The 19,838-nt window shown below is 29.7% G+C and overlaps 1 protein-coding gene across 1 annotated transcript; it reads left to right on the forward strand.

The window, feature by feature from the left end:
* The first annotated feature begins 16,743 nt into the window (after nucleotides 1-16,743).
* On the forward strand, nucleotides 16,744-18,204 carry LOC116137933 (early nodulin-55-2-like). The gene is made up of 3 exons (XM_031423626.1): nucleotides 16,744-17,109; nucleotides 17,239-17,423; nucleotides 17,631-18,204. The coding sequence occupies exons 1-3, from the start codon at nucleotides 16,782-16,784 to the stop codon at nucleotides 17,652-17,654; spliced, it is 537 nt and encodes a 178-aa protein (XP_031279486.1). The 5' UTR covers nucleotides 16,744-16,781; the 3' UTR covers nucleotides 17,655-18,204.
* Nucleotides 18,205-19,838: the final 1,634 nt, after the last annotated feature.

Genomic DNA, 19,838 nt, shown 5'->3' on the forward strand with positions numbered 1-19,838 from the left:
CAACAATTTTCTTGGTGTTTGTGCTTCCGAACCCAGATGAAGAAAGTTCTGGCTTGTGATCAGCTGCTGCTTGGGGCCGAAACTGAGTGGATTTCGCTGCTTTGCTTGTAGGACTACAACAAAAATGCTCTACAGTAACATGCAAAAAATGTATCGTAGGTATTCGTAGCATTTATAAGGAGTACGATTAGCACAATTACTAAAAAGAGACATGGTAACATTTTTGCATGTATTAATAATTTCAGTAACTGTCATAATGCTGTTGTTAAGATATTGTAGCACTTATTGTAATTACGAATGATTTTTGTAAACATTACATAAATACTATAAATAAGTTTTCTGTAACATCTTAACATGTTACAGTTTAGTTTTCTGTAACATTCTAAAATGCTATAAATAAGTTTCCATAACATTCTTAACCTGTTTAGTATAGTTTTCTGTAACATTCTCAAAATACTATAAATAAGTTTTCTGAACTTTCAACATGTTATAGTTTAGGTTTCTGTAACATTCTCAAAATGCATAAATAAGTTTTTGTAACATTCTTAACCTGTTACAGTTTAGTTTTTTGTAACATTGTTAAAATGCAAAAAAGAGTTTTAATAACATGTTAAAGTGCTACTAAAGTATCATTCATTGCATTAGTAAATGGTACAAAATTTTTCCATAACATTTTAAAGTGTTATCAATGTGTCTTTAGCATATATAAAACTGTTATGTTATTATTTAAATAATATAAATTAAAACAATGATACACTAGTTTTCCAATGAACATTCATGATGGTGAACTTCTATACAAAAAGTTTACATATATGCCTAATAAATAGGCACAACATACTTTACATCCATAAAATCTAATATGCTTCATATATCATATCACATTTTGTGACATATAAACCTTCATGTACAAAAAGCTTGTAATATAGTAACATTATAAAAAGGTTTTATATTATTAGGTCTATGTAATACTTTAAAAATGTTACTGTAGATTATTTTCCATAACATTTAAGAAAAAAAGTTACATTGATTTATAACATGTGTTACAAAAAGTTAAAGTGTATATATAAAAATTGTTATCGTAACATTTTAACATCAAGTATTATCAAGATAGTCTACGGTAACACATTTAAGAAAAAGTATTACTGTCAGTGTTACCGTAGGCTATTTTGTTGTAGTGAGGCCTTGATGATTAGAACAGTTAGAGAAACCTGAAGCCGTGTGCGGTGATTGATGAGAGCGCTTCTTGGAACGCAAGCTACTACATAGGATTGTCTTTTTTCGGGAACTATCAGAACTTGGAAGGCAGATTGTATAAGTTTGAAAGCCCCCTCCATAACAACAGAATGATTCTTGTCCGGTTGCAACAGAAAAGCCATTCTCTTGTATTATTTTCTGATCATGCTTGAATCTATCCGGTATCACTCAAAGAGAGAATCTCATACTGTTCTTGACAGCCACTCGTGCACTTTGTAAGCCGCGAAGTAGTAATTGATGTTGGGTAATTCCGGATTAAACTCTTTGGTTACTGTGAGAGACCTAATCGCCATATCTTTGTTGTTGAGTTTGAAAAATTCTTTGGCCGCATCTCTGGCCTTTATAGCCGCTAATTTGAATACGACGCTAACCTTCTGACTTTGAGAAAAAGGGATTGTGATTGTGTTTGATAAAATGGAATGTTTGTTTCATGGTTTAGAGAGAACAAATGAGAGTACAGTGATGAAATTTTAAGTATCGTGTGTTGGGAGAGGAAGATCAATTGTAGAGACAACAAGTGAGAGTGTCCCTCATAAATTTAAGTACTGGTTTTCTTGAAGCTGAAGTTTTACAAACTCCCTAATTGATGGGAAAGGAAACAAGTGAGTTGGTTTGCATTAGGAAACAAGTAGTTGGTTGCAACCGAATTGAAAGAACAACGTAAGTTCTACAGTCTCTAGGAATAAATTTGCAAGTAGTCATTATGTCATGTATTAATTACAGTCCTCTGTTAGTTTTGTGCAGTCCTTTTTAGTTTAAATACTTTTCAATTTAGTACTATTTGTGATTGGCCCGTCATATGTATATATAACAGTCAACAGCAAGTTAATTGGATAGTTGGGATGCAAAAATCTACAGTTAAGGAAATAAGGTCTTATCACGTGAGGTTGAGGCCACCAGCAATCCGATACACCTGCGCACACAAGAAAACAAACATGAAGCTACGGAAAGTATCGGGGTAGTGTTTGTCGTAGGCACTCCGATGCTCAAGTCAACAAAGCTGAATGGGCTAATTTAGTGAGGGTTAGGGAAACAGAAGGTTACCAGAAGATTAGTCGGAGACTATAATTACGACCATGATGTAAGATCTCAAGAGTAGGAACTATGGGGTTAGAAGGTGTAATGTTTTGTGCCAGTGAGAGGATTGACCTCTTATTTAAATAGCAACTGTAGGATTTTCGAGTCTAGTAGGACTGTGAGTCCTTGAGAGTTGGGTTTAGTAAAAAATAAGACTTGAATCCCTTACCTAGGAGAAAGAGAGTCCCAATGGGTCTAAGATCGGATCTTAGACGAATTAGGATAATAATGGATCTCTTCGTAGAATTCGGATAGTGCCGGAGTAAGTAGACAACCCTCGACTTCAAGTAGACCTAAGTCCAGTAGGTGGTCTAGGATCAATGGGCCGGACCCAGACAAGCTGATGATGAGGTCCAAACGAATCGGGTCCTTTTATTGATTGGGCTCAAGCAGTGAGCAACATAGCAGGTGTAATGAGCGGGCCTAAGTGCGAACTCTATTGCGAGCCCAATCGGAATTGGGCCATAGCTCCGAGCTTTGTTGAAGGTGTCTTCGTCTTGGGCCTATTTGGGCCGATATTTTTTGGCCTTGACAATAGTCTTTTTAAGAGCTAGAAAGATATTTGTATTATTGCATCCTACAAAATTGAATGAAACAAACTATCATTCTTTGAAGTGCATGATCAAGATATGGAAAATCGTCAATAAGAAAAAGGTTAAAGATGATCAATAGTGAGTTTGTTCTATACGGATGAAAAGTCTCTGTCGGATTCGAATTAGGAGCTATATATGCAAGACCATAATCACGATTCACCATGTGAAATTCCTAAACCAGCCTTGAATTGAATTACAATTTTAAGGTGGAATAGGAAGTCTCAGTTGTATACAGTGGCGTGGAGCCGTGGACAAAGTATACTCAGTTGGGTCACTTGACCCACTGAAATTTTGAAATTGTTAAGAAATAGGTACATATTTTATAGTAATGAAAAATATTGACCCCGTTAGAATAACACATATTTTATGACTCCACTAAAATATTCCATTTTTATTGATTCCAAGATTGAAAATATCCATATTTTTTTTTCACGTTTTCTCTCTTCCTCATTTCCTTTCCTTTCTCTCATATTTTCTTCTTCCTTTGGTTGGATTATAAAGAAGGACTACTCCTTTAGAGGTCACAAGTAGATGATACTCATTTTTTGTTATTGCTAAAAATCCCTTCTTCTATTTTCTTGATTGATGAAAGATCATGAGCTATGTTGTCCTAGTTTGTTTTTATCTTTTATGTATGTAATTGACATAATTGTATGTTAAATGAGTTGGGTTTAGTTTAGGTATCAAATGCAACGTTTTCAGAATATGAAAAATTGTCGAAAATAAATATAGAATTGATAATTTGGTATATAAACTTTTAAATAAATTTTAGATTACTTATTTTATGCTTATTACTTCAATATATATTTTATTAAATTTATCAACTTATACCTTTTGACCCCGTTGACTAAAAATCTTGGCTACCTGGCTGGTTGTATATATATTTTTTTATCTACAACTCTTTTTGTTTGGTTGTCAGGAAATAGGAAGAAATGATGGTTTTTGCTTTTTTTGTGTTTCGCAGGACGCTTTTTTTGTGTTGTTTCATTTATTTTAAATTTACAATATTCCTCGGTTTTCTTTTCTTTTTTTTTTTTTATGGTAGTGTTGTTTGGTTTCTACGAAAATAGAAAGAAAATTGTGGATTCCTTTTTTAGTAGTAAGAAAACTTCTCTATTAACATCTAATTAATAGTATTAAGAGAACAGAATCATAAGCTTATAACTTTATAAATACAAGGGTTGAGTATAATGGAGGAGGAAAAACTTTTGCTAAAGCAATTATATATTTCTACATCAAATAGTTAGTATGAATATCTTGTGTTGAACCAAGTAAAATTATTTAAAATATAGATTAACCTATGTATAACTACCTTTAATTGTGTGGACTATAATTGTGGAAGATATGAATTAGTGTCTTAAACTAAGTCAAAAAAAAAAAATTCAGTAGGACTATTTAGGATATTTATGTTGATTTCCCATGGATTTTCAATTTTGATTCCAAATTCTAATTTAACGAGGAGAAATGATTTGAGCCTCATCAAAATTAGTATCCCAATTGCTAAATAACTTATATTATATTTTTAAAATTTCTCTTTAAAACCCCTTTTAATCGAATATAGCCTACTATTAGGTTTAATTAAAGTTTTGTTTGCACCTTTCTTTTTCCCAATTTCAAACTAAAATAAATTTTTCTCAATTTTTTATTAATAGGTTTTTGGTTTATTCCCTTTATTCCCAATTTCAAAATTCAAACTTAGTTTTTCTTCTTTAGATTTAAATTTATCACATTGTGTGTCCTTTGTCCATAGATTTAGTAATATATTTTCAAACAATAAATGTTTGAAATAGAAAGAAAAAAATGTTTCAAATTTAGAAGATTTAAAGTTCGGATTTCTAACTATGAATTAATGGTTAAAAATAAAAAAGATATATAAAATAGAGTATGAGGGTATTTAGAAATTTTTGTGTAATTTTTAATAATTTTCATTAAGATTAAAATTATAAAAACAAAAAAATATATTATTTATTAAAAGTGGGGGTACTATTAATTTTTAATGGGAACAAAAAATGACTTCTCTTGAATGAGGGTCACTGAGGCCCAAGAGATTGGATTCTGAGTTCTACTGAGGCCCAATTTTTATCTGATCTTGATTTCCAAATTGTAGATAGAATGAAGTCCCAAAAAGGCAAATAAAAATTACTTGGTGGTGGATTCAAAGAGAGTGATGTTATTTATGGACCCCCAATTTAAATTCAATTGGAATTTTAAATAAAAAATAACAGAATTGTAAATGTTATATATCTTAATTTATTAGTTTTTCCTAATAATATCTGTATTTGGTAAATGTATCCATAATTAATTTAATAATTAACATCTGTTCATAAATAACGCAAATTCGATTTTATTTAAAGTAAAATAAGAAAGTGCTTCATTGATAGCTGAAAGAAATTGGTAATCTCAGGGGCTGCTCCTGAGTTAAGGCCCAAGGCCAACTTCAATTTGAACTTGGGTACCCATCTACTAAAAGGGGTCAATGAGGCTCCTAGCCCTTGATTAAATTCAATTGAATATTAACCATATATTATATCATTTTATAGTTATTTGATATTATGTTATTAAAAAAGAAATATGAGAAAATACTATCCCCTCCCCATGCCAAACCACCATCGACCCATCTCGTCCCCTTCATATCTCCGCCCTTACTCCCTCCCCTCCTACGAATTCCGATCATCTCTTCGACACATCTCATATTTGAAGCAAAATATCGATAATTTATTGGCCAAGTTGATCCACCACCACCCCCCCAAACGAAAAAAAAATATCATTAAATAAGGCCCAATCGGATCTGGATTCCAAATTCTAGTCAGAATTTTTAACTATATTCTGTAATATTGATTGATAAAAATATAATTACAGTGACTAACATTTGTAATTATCAATTACTTCTAAGCAGTTGGTTACTGGGTTTTGGATTCTTAGATGTATTATTCAAGAGGTCTTGACTTCAAATATTTATGGCTACTAATAAGGGATAACCACTGGAAATTTACCCGTTAAGTTCAATGGGGACTACTAATAATGAATAGTCACTGAAAGCTTATTTGACCACTAACTTCAGTGAAGATTATTAATAAGGGATAATCACTTAAGGTTTACATAATCGTTAATTTCAATGAAGATTATTAATAACCACTGAAGATTTACCCGATCGTTAATTTTAGGATTCCGAAGGACTGATCAGAACAACCCCAGATGCAACAAAAAAAAAAAAATTTCTGAAATCATCTAAAAAAATCGGGAGACTGCCCAGCGCCGTCTAAGAAAGAGGTCCTTTCAATGGTTGTTTTGTTTTGGCGTTGAATGGTTGTTAGAAAACTGATCCCTTTTAACGAAAATAAAAGCATGTTACATTATGAGCAAGTTGATGAGTTTTTATTGCATCAACCGGAGCTAAGAAAATTTTTAAATCATTATTACAACAGCTTCTAATCTTCAGACAATGATTCCTATTCCGAGATTTCTTATCCTACTATTCTTCTTCCTGTCCTTAAGCAGCACATATGTTGCCGCAATGAATCATGTTGTGGGACAAGTTTCTGGTTGGGATCTTGATTCTGACGTTGGTGAATGGGCTGTCTCCACTACGTTTCGCGTTGGAGATAGGGCTGCAAACGAACCGAACAGTTCGCAAACGTTCGTTGTTCGTTCGATTACTGTTTGATAATGTTCGCGAATATTTGTTCGTGAACAGTTCGATATTCGTTCGATAATATGTTCGATTGAGTTCGAACAGGGGTTGTTCGTTCGATTATGTTCGCGAACACTATACGTTCGACTAATCCATCCTTTCGCGAACAATCGTTCGATTGTTCGTTCGTTTATGTTCGAAAAACATGTTATGCATTATCATAATTAAATTTTTTTTTTTCATTTTTATATTATGTTTGATTTAGTTTGGATGAATTTTTTTTAATGGTAATCAATAATAAAATATTATGATACTTTTGTTTTTCTTATATATATAATATGTTTGGATTTTTTTTTTCCAAATGTCATCAATAATTAAATATATAAGTATATAACATTTTAATTAAAAAGTAATAAATTATTATGATAACTTGCATGACAAATTTAATAACATAATAGATTGTATAATCAAGTGATATATAATATAGTAAATTCAATAACATAATAGTTTCATATTTTTCTAAATGTAATTAATAATTAAATATTATAGGATAGCATTTCAATTAATAAATAATAAATATAGTATGGTAAATTGATAAACATAACATATTGTATAATCAAGCAATGTATAGTGTAACAAATTTAATAATATAATAGCTTAATTAAACCTAAATTATAAGATAGCATTTCAATTAATAAATAATAAATATAGTATGGTAAATTGATAAACATAACATATTGTATAATCAAGCGATGTATAATATAACAAATTTAATAATATAATAGCTTAATTAAACCTAAATTAATCACACATTTGTATAGATCATATATTACAATAAACCCTCATACCACTATGAATTTATAGGTGTTGATACAAAATATATATGTAGACAGTAATGATAATATATGTATTGATCATATATTACAATAGACTTTCATTCCACTATAAATTTATGAGTGTTGATACAAAATATATATGTAAACATTTAAAATATTTATGATAATTTATGTAATGATAATAAATATATGTTAACCTATAATTTTGGTAATTTCATAACATATTTAACCTATGATTAATATATGTATGATAATAATTTTGTATATACACAATTACACATTATATATAACAAATTAATCACATATATGTATTGATCATATATTATAATAGACCCTCATTTCACTATGAATTTATGGGTGTTGATACAAAATGTATATGTAGACAGTAATAATAATATATATTTATATATAACAAATTAATCACACATATGTATTGATCATATATTACAATAGATTTTCATTTCACTATAAATTTATGCGCGTTGATACAAAATATATATGTAAACATTTAAAATATTTATGATAATTTATGTAATGATAATAAATATATATGTAAACGAATTCTTTTTATTTGTGTCATGTTTGATATGGAACTAAATTTGTTTTGAACGATTTATTATTCTTAATTTATTTTGAAGTTTTATTATTTATGATAGTTAGTTATTTTAATTTACTGAGTTTTTATTGATTTGTTTAAAATATAAATATAGATAGAGAGTTAGTTTATTTTCAAATGTTGAATTAAATGGGTATGAATTATAAATTGTTGCATATTTGTTTTTTAGAGCATCAATTGGAAAGTTGGTGTATATTTTTTATTCGAACAGGTATTCAAACGAGTTATTCGAACATGTATTTACAAGTTATCGAACGAGTTATTCGAACAGGTATTTACAAATTATCGAACGAGTTAGTCGAATAAGTTAGTTGAACGAACACGAACGAGTTACGAACGAACACGAACGAGCTTTTTGTTAATCGAACGAACACGAACACGAACACGAACAATCGAACATGCTTATCGAACAATTTTCGAACGGGCCTGTTCGTTCATGTTCGGTTCGATTGCAGGCCTAGTTGGAGATACTCTAGGTAATTCATCTTCATCTTCTTAATTCAATTTTTTTTTTTTTTTTTTTTTTTTTTACACAACTACTGTAAAGAATGATTCACCATTAATCCTTGGTGGCAGTGTTCAAATACTCGGCGGAGTATGACGTGCAGGATGTGGGGCAACCCGCTTTCAGGACGTGCGATACAATGAAGCCAATCAAAGAATACAACGATGGTTTCACCACTATCATGCTCATTGAGCCCGACACACGATACTTAATCGGGAGAATGACTTTTTCCCACCCAAGGTTTGGTGAAACGACACTTTCCCATCCGTCAAGTTCCGTTAGGGTTTTCCGTTTTGAAAAAAGGTAATACTATCATTTCAATATCCAACCACAAAAATAAAAAATAAAAAATTGAAATCTCGATGAGTGTCACCTGAATGGTTGGCTGCCTTTTCTCCTTGCTCTCTATAAGCCATTGTGATCTAGGGTTATTAGTTTTGCGATCAACACATCTCCATCCTTGCTCATCATTGATATACCATATCAGCTTCTTTTTCATCTTTTGTTTGTCCTACTTTTAAATAAACTACATCACCACTTTGACATAGGTATTTCCACCCATTAACACCCACTCTCAACTCTCTAACCTTGTTGCAGAACCTTACAAAATTTCACTAAGGTATGTCTATCTCAACTTATGTTTATCTACACTACACATATAGATTTTCCCTTTGCATTTCCTCTCTTTTAACAAGTGTGTTTACTTCAACTGTCGTCGCTTTTCGTTTTTTGGGTTGGAAATGGTGGTGAAGATCTAAATTCATCAGAAGCTTAGTTGGGTCTTAATTCTTGTTGAATTTGGAGTTAAAGATAATGGGTAGTTTTGAATTTAGAGGAAATGCATTGTTAGGTTATGTAAGGACTAACTACTAAAAAACTTATCTACTGTTATTTGCAGTAACTGCTCAATAACCAAACTTTGCAAAGCTTTGATTGAATTTAGAAACTTTTTGGAGTTTATATTGCTTAAATTGTAGCATTAAGATGTTGTATCGTTGTTATACATTGTTGATTTCACTTCTAATGGTCTCATTTCCTATCTTTATTATATTGATATAAAATGATTGAGTAGTTTTCAATCAATTTTGTTGTCATTAAATCTGTGGTAGATTGCATCATTGAGATTTTCATTTTTGTTCAGCTTGTGTTTTCATGGTATAAAATCTGCTTGAAAAGGTCCTTTTAGATAAGCTTTCTTAATTATGTTTACATTTGCTTGATATTCCAAAATATATGTCAGACAAATAGTTGATGGGTGGGATACTTCCAAAATGAACAAGTTCTCGACAATCGTCTTTTGGATCTAGTTCGCATTTATGCATGGTGTCATCACAATTATCCACCGCCATCATATGCTCAACCAACCCAAGATTATGTGTCATAGCAACATTATACGCCTCCTAAAAACGACTATGGTTGGGCCCTGAATCAAAAAGGAAATTGGGGAGGAAATATTCAAAGATAAATGATGATTACAATAGCCTTGAGCATGTTAGATAGTATTCTTTGTTTCATTAAGGATGATTTTTTACTCTGTAATGCCATTTCTGACTCTAAAGTTGTTGACATGAAAATTCCATTTGACTTTTTTTTCCCTTATGTTGTAAAATTGAGGATCGCCATTTGTTATTGCTGTTATAATAATCTGTAAGCTTCTTGATGACATGTATTAAGGAACTGAGATTGCTTTGGAATCTTAGTTGTTGTTAGTGATGTAACAATCAGCAAAGAGTTAGTAGAGCTCTTAGTATTGCTATAAGTAAGTATAATTATGGTTTGACTCTTATTTGTAGCTCTTATTTGTACATCAGTAGTTGGTTTCTTTCAGTGGTCAGGCATTAATCTGGCATGCTGTGGTGATGAGTGGTTTTTACATTGTTTTAGAGAGTTAGACACTGGTCATTTGAAAATAGTTTGGATACTAGATTTGGTGCTGGGTTGAACATTTGGCTGACACTCAAATAAATGTTCACTACAGCAGGTGGCAATTATGATTTATTATAAGTGGTATTGTTTGTTTCAGCCTTACTTTTTTTTATTGCTAAGCGAAAAAAATATTCTAAATCAACATTTCAATTGATTAACTAAAGGAAAAAATAGATAACTTTAATAAAGACTCATTAGTTGGTTAGGACTCATATGAAAGAGTGTATTTCGGTGTTCTAAGAAGTGGGTAGTCTGCAGCCATCAAGAAATTAGATTCCAGTGAGCAACCAGACCTGGATTTACATGCTCAGGTTTGGCTTATTATTATGTATTATCTTCAGTTCTTCTATAGTGTTGCACATGTTTGGCTTATTATTCAATGGTTGTTACATCATGATGGTTTAAGAAAATTGTGACCATGTTTTTATGAGTATTAATTTTATAGTTGTCTTTGATGGTCCACGGAATATAATTGAGCCCTATATATTGGCCAATATAATTCTAATTGATTCACAAATTTGCGGTGGTGATGGGACAATCAAAATTTATCTTTCAACATTGTTTGGCCTAGTATTAAAGAATGATGGTTACTTTTATGTTTAGTGGTTATTTTGTTGTTCTCTATTCAATTAATGGCTATTTTGATGGGATCAGTCACAAATTTTGCCTTGCTTGGTGGCCACTTTGATGTTTTCTGTTCAATTGACAGAATATTAAAGAATGGTATATTTTTCTGTGTAGGGTATGATTCCAGCTATGATTTCAAGTGTAGAGCTGATATTAGAAAGATGGAGACATCATGAAGGCAAAGAGATTGGAGTCTTCCAAGAATTTGCTGTTTTGATGGAGGAAATTATTTCCACTTGCAGGACAAGTTTTGGAAGCAGTTACTTAGAAGGGAAAAATATATTTAATATGTTGACAAGATTGGGTGTAATCAACATAAAATTAAAGCTCCTGATCAGATAAGGCAAAGCTTCCTCTCTGTAATTGGTAACTTGGTTATACACTTTTGTTTCTCTATTAATTCTATAGTACCATATTTTATCTTTGCAGAACGTTTGTGGAAATATGTTTTCTTTGTATTGAATTCCCTATTTTATATATATATGCACTGCAATTTTATGAACCAGATTCTTATTTTTCCGATATTAGCAATGCTAATACTTAATTTTATTTGGGTTTAAATTGACAAAACTTAAATATAGATGTCAGTGTAGGGTTGCAACAACTACAAGGACAAAGTGGTGATTCTAAAAGTTTTAAATTTTAAAAAATCCAATGGTAACTTCATTCATTTAAAAATTATTTTTAATAAAAAAATTGGTAATTTATGTTACTATATATAATTGACGTATATCAGTTATTTATATTTAAAGAGTGGGTATATTGGTAATTAACCCAATTGATATGACAAATTAATAAAAATTATAAGTAAAATATTTAAGGGTAGTTTTGTCTTTTTAATCAAATATTAACTGAAAACCCTAACAGAACTTGACGAAGAGTGGCAAAGTGTCATTTTGAAACTTAACGGGTGGGAAAGTGTCATTTTGTTAAACCTTGGGTGGGAAAATGTCGTTCTCCCTTTTTTCTAACTTGATTTTCCTTCTAAATTTATTTTTTGGGGCAGTTTTAAGGTACACCCAAGACTATGACGTGAAAAAAGTACCCCAAACGCTATACACCACCTGTAATACATATTCAAAGAAGCCGAATCAAGATTTAACGACGACGACACTGTTGTCTCTCTTACTCAACCTGACAATCTGTACTTCATTTTCAACAATTTCTACAGAACGCTCAGGTTGTACGTCTTCATTACTAACTTTTTTGAAAAAGTCAAGTTAAAACACAATCAATTTTTAAATAACTTTATAAGAAAGATTTCTCATAAATTTTTTTGACATTTTTACCCTTATCTTCTACATTTAATCACATTAATACCATTCTTGTTCATGATAGAATTTTATTTTTTAAAAGATTGAAATATAAAATATTACCATTTTCTAAAGATTATAAAGTTAAAAGATATATAAAATGTCTAAAATATATTTTGTGTATGTAAAAAGCAGAAAAAAGATATGTAATATTAACTAAAAGTTGGTTAAAAAATGGCTTTTCCGGAAAATTGATGAATAAATTCGAAGACTATATACTCTTGCAACGTATAAGTCGGGTATAATAATATTAGCCTTATTCGAATGGACTTTTTTTATATTTTATATTGGAAAATTGATATTAGATATAAAATCAATTAGGTAAAATATCATCATAACTTTCATGACAAAGAATAGGTTGTTTGATTGATTGATTTAATTTGTTGAGTCTATGCGATTATATTTTGGGCCCATTAACAGAATCTAAAGGATATAATTAAGGGAGAACGGCATTTTTCCACCCAAGGTATGGACACTTTTCCACCATTAAAGTTTCAAAATGACACATTTTCACTGTTTATTAAGTTTTGTTATGTTTTTTATTAATATTTTATTGAAAAGATAAAAATATTTTTAAATATTTGATTTTATAATTTTTTGTTATTTTTTAATCAGACAAAAATTAAAATATTAAAAAGTCAATAATAATAATAATAATTAACCCCATCTAAAAAGTTAGGAATAATGTTATAAGATTGTTTAAAGTTAAAAGACCTTAATATTTATTTATTTATTTATAATATCATAAATATCTTATCACTATTATTCAATAATCTATTAAATTTATAATGTTTTTAATAATATATTGTTTTTTATCTTTATTAATTAACATAGAAAATTAATATTCTTAATTAATTAAATAAACAAAAGAGAAAGATATATTTACACTTGAACTAATAAATAATTGATAGTAAAGATTTTGATTTAACTAAATTTTAATTTATCATAAATTATTTGAGGATATTTTTGTTTATTTAATTAAATATTAAATAAAAACATTAACAAGGCTTGACTACAGTAGGAAAATGTCATTTTGAAACTTAACAGGTGGACAAATATAGGGGGTGTTTGTCTGAACTTATGAAAATTAGCTTATAAGCAACAAGTACTTATAAGCTAATTTTAGCTTATAAACATTTAAAATTTTAAGCAATTACGTGTTTGGTCAAAGTACTTATAAGTGACTGATAAATAGTTGACGTGTTTAGTAAAATGTGGCTTATAAGTATATTTTATTATAAAATGACTAAAAAGAGTACTACATTAAACAAGGGTATACTATAGAATTTTAAAATTAAATAAGGATAATGTGGTAATATATTTGGTCAAACTAGCTTATAAGCAGAATGCTTATAAGCTAAAAAAAAGTACCTCCTCCCTAACTTATTATTTTTTTTTTGCTTATAAACTCAATTTATAAGCTCAAAAAGATTATAAATAAACAGATCAACTTAATTTCAGAGCTTATAAGTAAATTTGACCAATTTATAAGCTTAGATAAACACTTATATTGTTTTTCAAACCTTGCGTTGGAAAATGTCATTCTCCCTATAATTATTTACTCGAATCATTACAAAAGATAAGTCAAAAGGAGATTGGATGTTATTTATGTGAAGTAATAAAGGCTGTGTTTGGCGTAATATTTTTATCCATATTCTGGATCCTATTCTCCAAATAATGTTTGGCACATTATTCAAGAAATATTACCCTATTTTTTTAATTACTTTTAAACCCCATAAAGTTATTAATTTCACTAAATACCCCCTGAAAAAAAAGTTTAAAAATTAACAAAAACACCCCCATCAACCAACTTGTCAGATTCCGGCAACCACCGTCGGTGATAGCCGGAATCTATACAACGGCCTAACTTTCGACCATAAATGGCCGGAAGTTCACCGATATGGCTTTTTCCGGCCAGATCCACCACGGATCTGGCCGGAAAAGGCCAGATCTGGCCGTCAGCGACGGCCAAACCGTCGTTGACCAAAAACGACGGCCACATATTTGGCTGTCGCTGACGGCCAAAGATGGCCGTTGTTTGGCCTTTTCCGGCCGTCGACTGCCATAACAGACCGTGTTACGGCACAGATCCGACTGGTCTGTGCCGTAACGAAATTTTCAGACCAGATTTCGGCGGTGGTGGCCGGAATCTGGCACTGCAGGTGGTGGGGGTGTTTTTGTCATTTTATATATTAGGGTCTTTAATTAAATTAGTAAACCTAAGGGCTTTTTCACAAATTTTTAAAATTTACCTCGTAATACTCCCCTATCCAATAACCCAATACTATCCCAAAATCCTATCCAAAATACTAAACCAAACGCACCCAAAGTTGTTATAAAAAGTGGAGCCCACACGGTGACCCACAAAATCTAAGTGTTCTAAATTCTCCGTCAAATGTGCTTTTTTAGTCGAAACTCATAAGCACTTATTCAGCCACTCACGGCTTGATTGAATGGGTTTATGAAAATTAGTTTATAAATAATAATTAATTTTAGTTTATAAATATTTAAAATTTTAAATAATTACATATTTGGTTAAAGTATTTATAAATAACTGATAAATAATTAATATATTTAATAAAATGTGACTTATAAATATATTTTATTATAAAATAACTAAAAAAAATATTATATTAAATAAAAGTATACTATAGAATTTTAAAATTAAATAAGAATAATGTGGTAATATACTTAGCCAAACTAGCTTATAAGCAGAGTGCTTATAAGCAAAAAAAGCAAAAAAAAAAAATATATTATATTAAATAAAAGTATACTATAGAATTTTTTTTTTTTTTTTGCTTATAAGCTCAACTTATAAGTTTAAAAAAGTTATAAACAAACACGTCAGCTTAATTTTAGAGCTTATAAGCTTAGACAAATACCATTTTACCAATTATCAAACATTACCTATTCATCTCCCTGCCGTCTCCACCTTTGAAAGACTCGTACTATCTCCACTCCCACAAAGTCCAGTCATCTCTCAACTCAGGTTAACTGTGCTGTTAACTGATTAAGCACATTTAATATACTACTATGTTTAAAGAATAATTTTTCTCTGCATCTCAAATCAATTGGTCTTGGTGTTTGTCAGTCTCATAAATTATTTCTCATTTAAAAAAAAAAAGAGTAATAATATAATTTAAAAGTTGAAATCAACTTTTAATCTCAGCTAATATTATCATTCTCATCAAGCTAATATGATTATTGTTATCATTACAAGATGATTATTGATACTAATCCAGACATCATTTGAGCTTAGAATCACAATTACATACAACCAGATACTCCATGATTGAACCATTCAAGTTACATCCTAACCCAAACCTCACATCTCTCATCTCTCGTCTATGTATAAAGCATGTCTATGTATCAGTCAATAGAATCATAGTTATACTCACATCTCTCGTCTCTACATTAAATGGTTTCAACTTCCAATATGTTACAATTTATTTTAAAAATAATTATTTTCAGTTAGACATTGAATTAAATACCAAGAAAAAAAAACAAATCAAATAAAAACAATAATTTTCTAATAGCTAGAAATGTTGTATATATATCATGAATAATAAATAAAATTATCTTATTGAGATACCTTATCAAAGATGTTGAATTTAGTAATTTATTGTAGATTTATGATTTGTTGGTTTTCATGAAATGGTTTCAATTAATTTTATAACAAGAAATTTAATCCATGGAAATTGTGAGTATTTTTTTTTTTTTTTTAATGAATTGAGATATAAGAATGGCTGATTTGGTGGCGTTCTTAGTATATTAACAAAATTATGATCATCTGCCAACTGTCTGGTCTCTAGATTCTAGAACATTGATTGTATCATCTTATAATATGTATTATATATGTTATCTTAAATTTAATATTATACATATAATTTAATGTTTTTATAATTTTGTAATGAAAATACGAAATGTATACCGAAACTTAAATCACGCAATCAGTTAAGTGGGGTTTAGTCAACTTAATCAATGTGATTATATTTAGATTGGCCCAATAATAACTTTGAATTTTTGTTTTAATTATATCTGTTTACACATCACACCATTCCATTTACAGATGGCCTATTTAAAATTCAACCATCAAAGGATAAGCATATATTTAAACAAAACAAAAACAAAAAATATATATATATATATATTAAAATAAAAGAAAGTTTGTCAAAGGTTATCAGGACCCGCCTCTTCACTTTGCCTTCAACTTTGTGGGTGATTGGAGCCCACTGTGTAACCCAGCCAATCCAAATGCAAACCCAAAACCAAACCCAATAGGGGAGAGCCACGAAGAAAAGTACACGGTTGAAATGCGTTTTATAAAATTAGAAGCAAATAAGTAAACCGATCCTAACCCTTCAATTTAACCCTTCAATTTAAACTCTTCAACGTGTCATTAGATGCTAAAATCTCATGCTATAATTCGATTTTTCCCGTATTTCTTCATTCCTGGAAAGAGTATATATAATGATGATATGAATAGGGGTTCTCATTTCATTGTTTCGCCTCTTCTTCTTGTTCTTCTTCTTCCTTTTATGTTTAACTCACTGAGTTGCAGAGAATTAATGGGTAACAAATTTGCACTGCTCGTCTTCATCCTTTCCTTGAGCTGTGCAGTTGCTCTTGCTGAAACGGATATTTATGTGGGCGGATCTAAAGGTTGGAGTCTGGAATCCGATGTTTCAGCTTGGGCAAAGTCCGTTAAGCCTCGTGTGGGAGACTCTCTAGGTAAGCACTAATCAATCATCTTCTCCTCATGAACCGCCGCCGCACAACCATAACACAGCACATGATTTAAAATTTTATGTTAAAATTCTAATATTTTATTTTTATTTCATAATTGTATTATTGGGGCAGTGTTCAGATACACGACAGAGTATGATGTGCAAGAAGTATCCCAGTTGGTATACAAAACCTGTAATACAAATTTAAAGCCGAATCAAGTATACAACGATGGCTACACCGTCATCGAGCTGACTCAGCCCGGCGACCTTTACTACATTTCTGGCAATCACTGCAAAGACCTCCGGCTCTACATCCAGGTTGACCCCTGACACGTGGCTAGCTATCCATATATATATTTGGTTAATTATTTAGGATATATATATAATTATTTGATCTGTCTTTCTGAATCTGATGGTGAGTGTTTGACTTGAGACACCAAAGTGGCGGCTTTGGTTTTCTTGAATTATGTTGGATTGTATTTTGAGTTGAGATGTTTTAACTCTTATATGTATTTGTGGTTGCAGGTTGCTTCAACATACACGAAATAATATCCATATGTTTTCAAAACCAACCTGATGAGGCAAAAGGGTTGACCATATGACAAATACATTATTAACACATAATAATCTTTTATCAATTGGTCAAATTTCACAACCACAATTAATGTTAATAGTACAGTCAAAACTAGCCGCCAAATGTTGTCAATTGAAACAAACAAATTTTGACTATCACATTGTGTGGCACCCCATTTATCTAGCCTTTACAAACACTAGATTAATGTTTTAATTTTCTTTTAAATATGTTTATATCTAAAATGCATGATCTTGGTAATTTTAAAAGTCAATGGGATAATGAGTAGATAATATTTTATTTAAGAATTTATTAAAATAGTGTAAGAAATAAAATAAAAAAAAGATTATTAATAAGTGATGTCATAGGTAATTATGGGAGTTTGGTGGATTAAATGAGGAAAGAGAATGTTGACGTAACTGAAATGATAGGTGATTGGAGGGTTCTATTTGTAATTATCTTAAATTACTTGGCTCGTTTGGAGAAGAAACAATGAATATATGAGGTTTAATATGAAAGAAATCCGAAAGAATGAGGACTACTAATTAAAATTTTGGGCTTGAGTGTCCAAACCTCATTTACGTGTGGGAGTGGCATAAGGCTCACTTAGGCCTGCAATCGAACTGAACATGAATGAACAAACCCGCTCGAAAATCATTTGATAAGCATGTTCGATTGTTCGTGTTCGAACGAACATAGAATGTGTGTTCGTGTTCATTCGATTAACAAAAAGCTCGTTCGCGTTCGTTCGTAACTCGTTTGACTAACTTGTTCGACTAACTCGTTTGATAATTTGTAAATGCCTGTTCGAATAACTCGTTCGATAACTTGTAAATACCTGTTCGAATAACTTGTTCGAATACCTGTTCGAATAAAAAATATACACCAACTTTTCAATTCATGCCCTAAAAAACAAATATGCAACAATTTATAATTCATACCCATTTAATTCAACATTTCAAAATAAAAAAACTATCTATATATATTTATATTTTAAACAAATCAATAAAAACTCAGTAAATTAAAATAACTAACCATCATAAATAATAAAACTTCAAAATAAATTAAATAGAACAATAAATCGTTCAAAACAAATTTAGTTCCATATCAAACATGACACAAACAAAAAGAATTTGTTTACATATATATTTATTATCATTACATAAATTATCATAAATATTTTAAATGTTTACATATATATTTTGTATCAACGCGCATAAATTTATAGTGAAATGAAAATCTATTGTAATATATGATCAATACATATGTGTGATTAATTTGTTATATATAAATATATATTATTATTACTGTCTACATATACATTTTGTATCAACACCCATAAATTCATAGTGAAATGAGGGTCTATTATAATATATGATCAACATATATGTGTGATTAATTTGTTATATATAATGTATAATTGTGTATATACAGAATTATTATCATACATATATTAATCATAGGTTAAATATGTTATGAAATTATCAAAATTATAGGTTATCATATATTTATTATCATTACATAAATTATCATAAATATTTTAAATGTTTACATATATATTTTGTATCAACACTCATAAATTTATAGTGGAATGAAAGTCTATTGTAATATATGATCAATACATATGTTATCATTACTGTCTACATATATATTTTGTATCAACACCTATAAATTCATAGTGGTATGAGGGTTTATTGTAATATATGATCTATACAAATGTGTGATTAATTTAGGTTTAATTAAGCTATTATATTATTAAATTTGTTATACTATACATCGCTTGATTATACAATATGTTATGTTTATCAATTTACCATACTATATTTATTATTTATTAATTGAAATGCTATCTTATAATATTTAATTATTGATTACATTTAGAAAAATATGAAGCTATTATGTTATTGGATTTACTATATTATATATCACTTGATTATACAATCTATTATGTTATTAAATTTGTCATGCTAGTTATCATAATAATTTATTACTTTTTAATTAAAATGTTATATACTTATATATTTAATTATTGATGACATTTGGAAAAAAAAAAAACCAAACATATTATATATATAAGAAAAACAAAAGTATTATAATATTTTATTATTGATTACCATTAAAAAAAAATTCATTCAAACTAAATCAAACATAATATAAAAATG

This window comes from Pistacia vera, unplaced genomic scaffold, assembly GCF_008641045.1.
Source record: "Pistacia vera cultivar Batoury unplaced genomic scaffold, PisVer_v2 Contig338, whole genome shotgun sequence".
Classification (NCBI taxonomy): Eukaryota; Viridiplantae; Streptophyta; class Magnoliopsida; order Sapindales; family Anacardiaceae; genus Pistacia; species Pistacia vera.